The sequence below is a fragment of the Bombina bombina genome, chromosome 11, assembly GCF_027579735.1.
Source record: "Bombina bombina isolate aBomBom1 chromosome 11, aBomBom1.pri, whole genome shotgun sequence".
NCBI classification, from domain to species: Eukaryota; Metazoa; Chordata; class Amphibia; order Anura; family Bombinatoridae; genus Bombina; species Bombina bombina.
The window spans coordinates 55,359,577-55,371,553 of record NC_069509.1 but is presented as its reverse complement, the minus strand read 5'-3'; the positions used below and the strand labels follow the sequence as shown (position 1 = coordinate 55,371,553).

Below are 11,977 nucleotides of genomic sequence, written 5' to 3'. Positions count from 1 at the left end.
TGCTGCAACACAAGTGGACAGCTCCACCTACTGGCTATTTTAATAAATGCACTGCTTCTCAATGCTTTTCAATAGCAGTCACATGACTGGAAAAAAAAGGTTGTTATTCTGAAACGGTGTAAATTGAACCGTTGTAAAACGAGGGCCACCTGTGTATATATATATATATATATATATATATATATATATATATATATATATATATATATATATATATATGTAGTAAAGCCTTTCCTCCTTTGAAGTTCCCCATATCTAAAAATGTATAATGCTATAGCTTGTACTTAAAATTCTCCCACCTCCTCCCCCAAACAGTGACAGAAAAAACACCATAAATAAATTTATGCAGTTATGAAGTAGCGGTCTAAAGACGCTCAAGGAGCTGCGCGATCAATATACAGGGGATTGGTTAGGATTAAGAAGCATGTTAAATTTTCTATATACATAAAAAGTACGGGATGGCCGGTGTTTATCCCTACATGTAAGGTTAGCGGTCTGTTTTATGTATGTAATAAATAGTTTTTTATTGTGAGATATCGCTAGACTATCATAGTTGCATAAGGCATTTAGCAAAATGATTTCCAAAATCCTACGTTTACTGTCTCTTTAAAAGGAAATACAGCACTTCTTGATAAAATCAAGCAAAAGCTTGTATATGTGCTTGTCAACCACGTGCAAGTTTGTATTTTGTCATTTAATCCAATTTGTTATTTTGGGCAAACGTTATCCTTGCAGGTGGACAGGTTCTCTAAGTAGTGAGTCTATCAGTCTGCCATCGCTACTTGCAATACAGCATCACATGGTGATATTTAACATTGCACAAGAGCTTTCTAGTGCAATGTCTCCCACTGCTCCTGCACAAGAGCAAAGAATGTCAATCACCCCGAACAAGCGAGCGTTTGGCTGATTGATCTCGCCAACTCTGACGTGGCGGAGAGGCAGAAGAAGCAGTTCCTACTATTTAAATATGTGGCAACAGGCTCGCTCATGTGAACATACTCTGCATAGCCTAAAAAGCTGTGAATGCAGTATATATATATATATATATATATATATATATATATATATATATATATATATATATATATACATATACATATACACACACACATATACATACTCAGTAGGCATTTGGAGATGTGTTTTATAATTAATGCCAAATATGGCCATGGCGTTTGGCTATTTTACGATTTATTAGTGTTAAAGTGCAACACACAAATATCTGTGTAAATCCAGATATTTATGTGTTGCACTTTAACACTAATAATCCAGCGCTAAAAATAGACAAATGCCGCGGGTATATTTGGCGTTTGTATAATGGATATTCAAATAATGCACATGTCTAGTGCTCAGATAATTTAGAGGACAGTTGACATAACACTCATGCATATTTTTTTCCTATCTGTGCTGCTGACGTGACTGTTTTGTTCCATTGTTTACAACGGAATTTACCAGCAAGAAAATAGGGCATTTTTGTAGTGTGGCCTGGGACAAATGTCCTTGTTTTTTGAATAACACTTAATACTCTCACAACAACATGTCATGTAAAATGCAAGCACCTACTGTTTCCTGAAACAAAATACGCAGTGTCATGTGAGACATCACACACCTGATATTTTAAACGCTTCAGTTGATTTTGAATATCGGGTGCATGTATTTTATATGTATTTGACAATACACTTTATTTTGAACAGAGCCGTATGTGTTTAAACTTTGCAAAGGTAACCCCCAGTGCCAGACCCACTGGTAAGTCAGCCTTGAACAAGACACCACCTGTAATTGGGGTCTACAAATTTGTAGTGCCAGTTTGGCTCCTAGTTAGAGCAGTAGAACATTTTATTTATGCATTATTATGTCCCTATAGAAATCACAAACCTTTTCTACATAAATCACAATTCAAATCTATTCTTATTTTTGTAAATAAATTTCAGGAAAATAATCTCTACAACTCAAAATAATAGATTAAAAAATATATATAATCAAAACAAATTTATTAAAAGGAACAGTAAAGTCAAAATTAAACTTTCATGATTCAAATAGAATATGCATTTTAAACAACTTTCCAATAGTTCTGTTATCAAATGTGCTTCGTTCTCTCTGTATATTTTATTGAAGAGTATAACTAGCTCAGGAGTGTGCACGTGTCTTTGGTACTGTACTCTATGAAAGCAGTGTTTTGCAACATTGTATAAAAAAGCTACAAATAATGTTGCAAAACACTGCTGTCATAGAGTATTAAAGACACGTGCACACTCCTGAGCTCTGATGATGCTACCTAGTTATACTCTTCAATAAAAGATACCAAGAGAATGAGATTTTTTTTTTCTGACAAATTTCAGTTATGTCTATTTCCACTCCCCTGTATCATGTGACAACCATCAGCCAATCACAAATGCATATACATATATTCTTTGCACTCTTGCACATGCTCAGTAGAAGCTGGTGACTCAAAAAGAGTCAATATAAAAAGACTGTACATTTTCCATAATGGAAATAAATTGGAAAGTTTTTCAAAATTGCTGCTCTATGTAAATCATTAAAGTTTAAACAAAGGCATGGAACCTGCTACTATTTATAAAGAAAAGATTAAACATGAACTTTTTATTTTTATTAAAAATGTATCAGCATGCAGAAATATTCTAAATGTGACTCTGAATACAAGATTCTGATAACACTATACAGTATATGAATTCATTGGTTTGATCAAATACAATTAACAGCTGTCGCAGTAACCAGCCAGATGATTTATTATTAGGAAGTTATAAATCTTGCTATGTTGCACACATTTAATGCATAACAATTATTTCCATACTTGTGCAAGTAAATGATTTAAAGGCACAAAACAAGCACATTATAGATTTGGTGCATTAAACAAATATAGATAGGGTAACCTTAGCTCGAATTCTGGGGTTTGCAGACCTCTGTCGGTGTTGGTTTCCTGTAGGAAATCTGTTCCCAACTTTTCTTTTTCTTCAGTGTAAATCCGCATCCGCATGGTACACGTTTCCGTATCCGTTCGGCAATTTCCGTCAGCAGTCGTGTTAGCTAGACATTGCGTTCGGTAATTTCCGTCATCTGAGAGCACTCGGTAATTTCCGTCATTGTTCGTGTAGAGTACACTTTTTGTGATATAGTTCAACCGTGCGGACTGCGCAGTAGTAAACCGATGCTAAATAATATAGACAAGTGCAATAATATTCTTTAAGTTTGCCTGACAATTGGCGTGAATAATATTCTAGTAATCCTTTGTGGGATAATTTGATGTGGAGTTTAGAGCAAACAGGGTAACTCATAGCTTTGTACCTGAGGACGCTTCCTGCAATAGTAACTGCCAGACGTATGTTCTGCCACTGAAGGCGAATTGCAGGATCAAAATGTATCAGACCCAGTTATCTCAGCACAATACTGGGCCCCCTGGCATTAGTAAACAGCAGCTTCCTGAAACACATTTTTTTTATCACCCTACCCCCACATCTCTAAACTGCTTTAACCCCAGGAGCAGGGAATTTTATATAAAAAAAAACTTGCTCAACATACCAGAAATTATTTTGCTATTACTTTTAAACAGAAATAGAGCTATTGTTTTTTCTTTTCTTTACCTATCAGCACATGTAACTACTGCAGTCGTAAATTAATTGCAGCTGCGCACCACACTCCTGAAATTCACAGTAGTGAAGGGGTTAATCAGGTAGTTTGTAAGATTAATTTTAGCTGTAGTGTAGAGATTAACCTCCCACCCTCTGATCCCTCCGAAACAGCTCTCTTCCCACCACCATCTTAGATACTGGCAGTTTGCCAGTATGTGGTTTAGGGAGAGTATTAAATATTTATATACTGTATATATATTTAATTTCTGTAGTGTAGGGAACCTTTCTCACCCACCCACCTCCCTGACCCCCCTCCAAACAGCTCTCTTACTTTCCCTCTCTTACTAGGGGGGCGATGTATCAAAGGCTTCACAAGCCTTTTTCCCCACTACAGCTGCAGGTTCTCACGAGAGAACCTGCACGCCATATTTAACAAGCAGCAGTCATCAAACCATGAGAACAAAGTACATTAATAATTGTAGTAAATTGTTACATTCGAAAACATTTTAGGGCACCTAGTAATAAGTTGAATAGTGAGGGTTTATCAAGTCCATTTAGCTGTAAAAATCGATAAATGGAGATTTGGCATATATGAATATTCGCACTAACTAAAGAATAACAAATATATACTAACAAAATTCATTAGTATATACAGTAGATTCTCAATTAACCGGCACCCATAGGGATCGGTAGATTCCGGAATATGTGTATTTCTGGTTGCTTGAGAGTCACTATTAAAAATAGGTCTAACATGGGCAGGAGCCGGTTAGAGGTGCACACTAGACGCATCGTATGAGGCAGACTTCAACAGGATGCTCAATCAATAACAAATTCCCAGAACGTCTCAATCTCTTGCTGAAAACAATGTGTTTATTCAGGAAATAAAACGCATTGTTTTCAGCAGGAGATTGAGCCGTTCTGGGAATTTGTTATTGATTGAGCAGCCTGTTGAAGTGGATCCTCCCATTGGGCCTCTCCCTTGCCAGTAGTAGTGTGAACCCTGGTCCTTATGAGTTATACATGACAGAGGGATGCTGTACTGCCGCAAGATAGCCACGCCCTAATTGCCAAGCTGATGCAATTGTAAGTGCTGCGGTATATTTTCTGTCCCTATTACCGTTTGTCTAATGAGTGGGTTAGTGTAGCAGATAAGTATGTCTATCATCGCTCTATTTACCGCAGCTCCTGCTGTTTAAAGAGATCTTGACTGTTTCTTTATGTTCTAACATGTTAAAAAAAAAATTCCGGTTGCTTGAGTTCCGGATAATCGAGATTCTACTGTATTCGTTATACTTAAAATTAGGTTTTGCAAGGTATAATACTTACCTGTAGCTTGGTGGGGGCTGTGCTAAATCCGACCCTTCTTTACAGACTCAATAGCGGCTCTAATAGGAGGATTCTTGCGGCTGGATCCCGGAGCTTGCACTGAAGGAGAAGGTCTTTTAGTGCAGGCTTTGTGATCGGCCGCACTAACCCTCCTATTAGCGAGGACCTGGACTCTGTGAAGAAGGGTCGGACTAGCACGGATCCCTAGCGCGCTATAGGTAAGTATTTAACCTACAGGTTACACTGCGCCAAATACAACAAAGTGGCATTTACATTTGTTTTAATAAAAATGTAAACGTTAAAAGGACACTAAACCCACATTTTTTCTTTCATGAATCAGATAGAGCATGCAACTTTTTAATGTACTCCTATTATACATGTTTCTTTGTTTTCTTGCTATCTTTATTTGAAAAAACAGAAATGTAAAGCTGCCCAATTTTAGTTCAGCACCTTGGGTAGCGCTTGCTGATTGGTGGCTACATTTATCATGTTCCTCCCTGCCCACCCCACAGCATGTGTAACTCATAAGTGTCCAGGAAAACATGGCCGAGGTGGCAACGCTACACATAGTGCTCTTGCAAAAGGATAACATTCTCGCACAACTGCTGCCATATAGTGATGCAGACACATGCACGCTCCTGAGATTAGGTTCCTGCTTTTCAACAAAGGATACCAAGAGAGCGAAGACAATTTGATGATAGAAGTCAATTAGTAAAGTTGCTTACATGCTCTGTCTGAATCATGAAAAAAAATGTAGTGCTTCATGTCCCTTTAACTCCTTTAGTGTTGCCCTGGTTCTCTGACCAAGTTAGTCACATAAACACATCCTTTTAAGAGAGGACAAACAGGATGCAGCCGCTGCAATAGGAGGAAAATGCTTCATGCTCCGTTAACCCTCTGCTCATTACGCTACAGACAGACATAACGTTAAACAAGAACATAGTTAGCCCTCTGCTCATTACGCTACAGACAGACATAAGGTTAAACAAGAACATAGTTAGCCCTCTGCTCATTACGCTACAGACAGACATAACGTTAAACAAGAACATAGTTAACCCTCTGCTCATTACGCTACAGACAGACATAACGTTAAACAAGAACATAGTTAGCCCTCTGCTCATTACGCTACAGACAGACATAACGTTAAACAAGAACATAGTTAGCCCTCTGCTCATTACGCTACAGACAGACATAACGTTAAACAAGAACATAGTTAGCCCTCTGCTCATTACGCTACAGACAGACATAACGTTAAACAAGAACATAGTTAGCCCTCTGCTCATTACGCTACAGACAGACATAACGTTAAACAAGAACATAGTTAGCCCTCTGCTCATTACGCTACAGACAGACATAACGTTAAACAAGAACATAGTTAGCCCTCTGCTCATTACGCTACAGACAGACATAACGTTAAACAAGAACATAGTTAGCCCTCTGCTCATTACGCTACAGACAGACATAACGTTAAACAAGAACATAGTTAGCCCTCTGCTCATTACGCTACAGACAGACATAACGTTAAACAAGAACATAGTTAGCCCTCTGCTCATTACGCTACAGACAGACATAACGTTAAACAAGAACATAGTTAGCCCTCTGCTCATTACGCTACAGACAGACATAACGTTAAACAAGAACATAGTTAGCCCTCTGCTCATTACGCTACAGACAGACATAACGTTAAACAAGAACATAGTTAGCCCTCTGCTCATTACGCTACAGACAGACATAACGTTAAACAAGAACATAGTTAACCCTCTGCTCATTACGCTACAGACAGACATAACGTTAAACAAGAACATAGTTAGCCCTCTGCTCATTACGCTACAGACAGACATAACGTTAAACAAGAACATAGTTAGCCCTCTGCTCATTACGCTACAGACAGACATAACGTTAAACAAGAACATAGTTAGCCCTCTGCTCATTACGCTACAGACAGACATAACGTTAAACAAGAACATAGTTAGCCCTCTGCTCATTACGCTACAGACAGACATAACGTTAAACAAGAACATAGTTAGCCCTCTGCTCATTACGCTACAGACAGACATAACGTTAAACAAGAACATAGTTAGCCCTCTGCTCATTACGCTACAGACAGACATAACGTTAAACAAGAACATAGTTAGCCCTCTGCTCATTACGCTACAGACAGACATAACGTTAAACAAGAACATAGTTAGCCCTCTGCTCATTACGCTACAGACAGACATAACGTTAAACAAGAACATAGTTAGCCCTCTGCTCATTACGCTACAGACAGACATAACGTTAAACAAGAACATAGTTAGCCCTCTGCTCATTACGCTACAGACAGACATAAGGTTAAACAAGAACATAGTTAGCCCTCTGCTCATTACGCTACAGACAGACATAACGTTAAACAAGAACATAGTTAGCCCTCTGCTCATTACGCTACAGACAGACATAACGTTAAACAAGAACATAGTTAGCCCTCTGCTCATTACGCTACAGACAGACATAACGTTAAACAAGAACATAGTTAGCCCTCTGCTCATTACGCTACAGACAGACATAACGTTAAACAAGAACATAGTTAGCCCTCTGCTCATTACGCTACAGACAGACATAACGTTAAACAAGAACATAGTTAGCCCTCTGCTCATTACGCTACAGACAGACATAACGTTAAACAAGAACATAGTTAGCCCTCTGCTCATTACGCTACAGACAGACATAACGTTAAACAAGAACATAGTTAGCCCTCTGCTCATTACGCTACAGACAGACATAACGTTAAACAAGAACATAGTTAGCCCTCTGCTCATTACGCTACAGACAGACATAACGTTAAACAAGAACATAGTTAGCCCTCTGCTCATTACGCTACAGACAGACATAACGTTAAACAAGAACATAGTTAGCCCTCTGCTCATTACGCTACAGACAGACATAACGTTAAACAAGAACATAGTTAGCCCTCTGCTCATTACGCTACAGACAGACATAACGTTAAACAAGAACATAGTTAGCCCTCTGCTCATTACGCTACAGACAGACATAACGTTAAACAAGAACATAGTTAGCCCTCTGCTCATTACGCTACAGACAGACATAACGTTAAACAAGAACATAGTTAGCCCTCTGCTCATTACGCTACAGACAGACATAACGTTAAACAAGAACATAGTTAGCCCTCTGCTCATTACGCTACAGACAGACATAACGTTAAACAAGAACATAGTTAGCCCTCTGCTCATTACGCTACAGACAGACATAACGTTAAACAAGAACATAGTTAGCCCTCTGCTCATTACGCTACAGACAGACATAACGTTAAACAAGAACATAGTTAGCCCTCTGCTCATTACGCTACAGACAGACATAACGTTAAACAAGAACATAGTTAGCCCTCTGCTCATTACGCTACAGACAGACATAACGTTAAACAAGAACATAGTTAGCCCTCTGCTCATTACGCTACAGACAGACATAACGTTAAACAAGAACATAGTTAGCCCTCTGCTCATTACGCTACAGACAGACATAACGTTAAACAAGAACATAGTTAGCCCTCTGCTCATTACGCTACAGACAGACATAACGTTAAACAAGAACATAGTTAGCCCTCTGCTCATTACGCTACAGACAGACATAACGTTAAACAAGAACATAGTTAGCCCTCTGCTCATTACGCTACAGACAGACATAACGTTAAACAAGAACATAGTTAGCCCTCTGCTCATTACGCTACAGACAGACATAACGTTAAACAAGAACATAGTTAGCCCTCTGCTCATTACGCTACAGACAGACATAACGTTAAACAAGAACATAGTTAGCCCTCTGCTCATTACGCTACAGACAGACATAACGTTAAACAAGAACATAGTTAGCCCTCTGCTCATTACGCTACAGACAGACATAACGTTAAACAAGAACATAGTTAGCCCTCTGCTCATTACGCTACAGACAGACATAACGTTAAACAAGAACATAGTTAGCCCTCTGCTCATTACGCTACAGACAGACATAACGTTAAACAAGAACATAGTTAGCCCTCTGCTCATTACGCTACAGACAGACATAACGTTAAACAAGAACATAGTTAGCCCTCTGCTCATTACGCTACAGACAGACATAACGTTAAACAAGAACATAGTTAGCCCTCTGCTCATTACGCTACAGACAGACATAACGTTAAACAAGAACATAGTTAGCCCTCTGCTCATTACGCTACAGACAGACATAACGTTAAACAAGAACATAGTTAGCCCTCTGCTCATTACGCTACAGACAGACATAACGTTAAACAAGAACATAGTTAGCCCTCTGCTCATTACGCTACAGACAGACATAACGTTAAACAAGAACATAGTTAGCCCTCTGCTCATTACGCTACAGACAGACATAACGTTAAACAAGAACATAGTTAGCCCTCTGCTCATTACGCTACAGACAGACATAACGTTAAACAAGAACATAGTTAGCCCTCTGCTCATTACGCTACAGACAGACATAACGTTAAACAAGAACATAGTTAGCCCTCTGCTCATTACGCTACAGACAGACATAACGTTAAACAAGAACATAGTTAGCCCTCTGCTCATTACGCTACAGACAGACATAACGTTAAACAAGAACATAGTTAGCCCTCTGCTCATTACGCTACAGACAGACATAACGTTAAACAAGAACATAGTTAGCCCTCTGCTCATTACGCTACAGACAGACATAACGTTAAACAAGAACATAGTTAGCCCTCTGCTCATTACGCTACAGACAGACATAACGTTAAACAAGAACATAGTTAGCCCTCTGCTCATTACGCTACAGACAGACATAACGTTAAACAAGAACATAGTTAGCCCTCTGCTCATTACGCTACAGACAGACATAACGTTAAACAAGAACATAGTTAGCCCTCTGCTCATTACGCTACAGACAGACATAACGTTAAACAAGAACATAGTTAGCCCTCTGCTCATTACGCTACAGACAGACATAACGTTAAACAAGAACATAGTTAGCCCTCTGCTCATTACGCTACAGACAGACATAACGTTAAACAAGAACATAGTTAGCCCTCTGCTCATTACGCTACAGACAGACATAACGTTAAACAAGAACATAGTTAGCCCTCTGCTCATTACGCTACAGACAGACATAACGTTAAACAAGAACATAGTTAGCCCTCTGCTCATTACGCTACAGACAGACATAACGTTAAACAAGAACATAGTTAACCCTCTGCTCATTACGCTACAGACAGACATAACGTTAAACAAGAACATAGTTAGCCCTCTGCTCATTACGCTACAGACAGACATAACGTTAAACAAGAACATAGTTAGCCCTCTGCTCATTACGCTACAGACAGACATAACGTTAAACAAGAACATAGTTAGCCCTCTGCTCATTACGCTACAGACAGACATAACGTTAAACAAGAACATAGTTAGCCCTCTGCTCATTACGCTACAGACAGACATAACGTTAAACAAGAACATAGTTAGCCCTCTGCTCATTACGCTACAGACAGACATAACGTTAAACAAGAACATAGTTAGCCCTCTGCTCATTACGCTACAGACAGACATAACGTTAAACAAGAACATAGTTAGCCCTCTGCTCATTACGCTACAGACAGACATAACGTTAAACAAGAACATAGTTAGCCCTCTGCTCATTACGCTCCAGACAGACATAACGTTAAACAAGAACATAGTTAGCCCTCTGCTCATTACGCTACAGACAGACATAACGTTAAACAAGAACATAGTTAGCCCTCTGCTCATTACGCTACAGACAGACATAACGTTAAACAAGAACATAGTTAGCCCTCTGCTCATTACGCTACAGACAGACATAACGTTAAACAAGAACATAGTTAACCCTCTGCTCATTACGCTACAGACAGACATAACGTTAAACAAGAACATAGTTAGCCCTCTGCTCATTACGCTACAGACAGACATAACGTTAAACAAGAACATAGTTAGCCCTCTGCTCATTACGCTACAGACAGACATAACGTTAAACAAGAACATAGTTAGCCCTCTGCTCATTACGCTACAGACAGACATAACGTTAAACAAGAACATAGTTAGCCCTCTGCTCATTACACTACAGACAGACATAACGTTAAACAAGAACATAGTTAACCCTCTGCTCATTACGCTACAGACAGACATAACGTTAAACAAGAACATAGTTAACCCTTTCTGTGGGGATGTTATTTCTGTATAAAGCTGAATATACTCTATCTTTGGAGTGGAGTGTACGTTCTGAGTTGTTTCATTTTCAGAAAGATCATTCACATAACTGACTGGTACATATTCACTAAGTACTTTTTTCTGAGTAGAACAGAGACATCTGACTATTCCATAGGACAGGCCAGGCTGGGTTTGTTTTTTCATAGGAAAGGTGAAAATTTTGTTTCATCTGATATTCGTTAAAGGGACAGTCAACACATTATTTGATGTTGAAAAATAAAAATTGAAGATCCGCCTGCACTATACCCCTTTTGCCTTGCCACCTTGCTTCTGTACTAATCACTGTCGCTAACTTCTCTAATACCGGGTAAATATGGCAGCCGAACTCCCCCCACCGTTACGTAGCTGCCTTCTTCTTCAAATGATCAGCAAATCAGAATCCAATCCTCGGTCAGAAACCCGGTATTAGAGAAGTTAGCGACAGCGATTAGTACAGAAGCAAGGCGGCAAGGCAGAAGGGGTATAGTGCAGGTGGATCTTCGGTTTTTATTTTTCAATATCAAATAATGTTAACGGAAGTGTTGACTGTCCCTTTAAGAGGTAATTCAGCATATGGTTGTTAATGAAAATCCATTTGTTCACTCTTTTCTATGGTAACATTTTCAGGGCAACAAGTAAGCAGAGGGAAAGCAGTGGAGTGTTCAAGAGATATGAAACCCAATTTATTTTTTCATAATTAAGACAGATCATGCAATTTTTAACAACTTTCAAATGTACCTGTATTTGCTTCATTCTCTTGGTATCCTTTGTTGATGGAACACTAATGCACTACTGGGAGCTAGCTGAACACATCTGATGAGCCTATATGTGTAGCCACCAATC

At 39.0% G+C, this 11,977-nt stretch overlaps 1 protein-coding gene across 2 annotated transcripts in view; it reads right to left on the bottom strand.

Annotated features, from left to right (window-relative positions):
* RABEP2 (rabaptin, RAB GTPase binding effector protein 2) overlaps positions 1 to 3,215 on the bottom strand; it is a 22,134-nt gene extending 18,919 nt beyond the window's left edge. Inside the window, exon 1 of one of the 2 annotated variants that reach the window (XM_053695139.1) lies at positions 2,920 to 3,215. In XM_053695139.1, the coding sequence (XP_053551114.1) occupies positions 2,920 to 2,995 (76 nt within the window). In that variant the 5' untranslated portion in view covers positions 2,996 to 3,215. Of the gene's footprint in view, positions 1 to 2,891 lie in introns of both variants that reach the window. The other variant, XM_053695140.1, reaches the window with a different exon arrangement.
* Between the last annotated feature and the right edge of the window lie 8,762 nt (positions 3,216 to 11,977).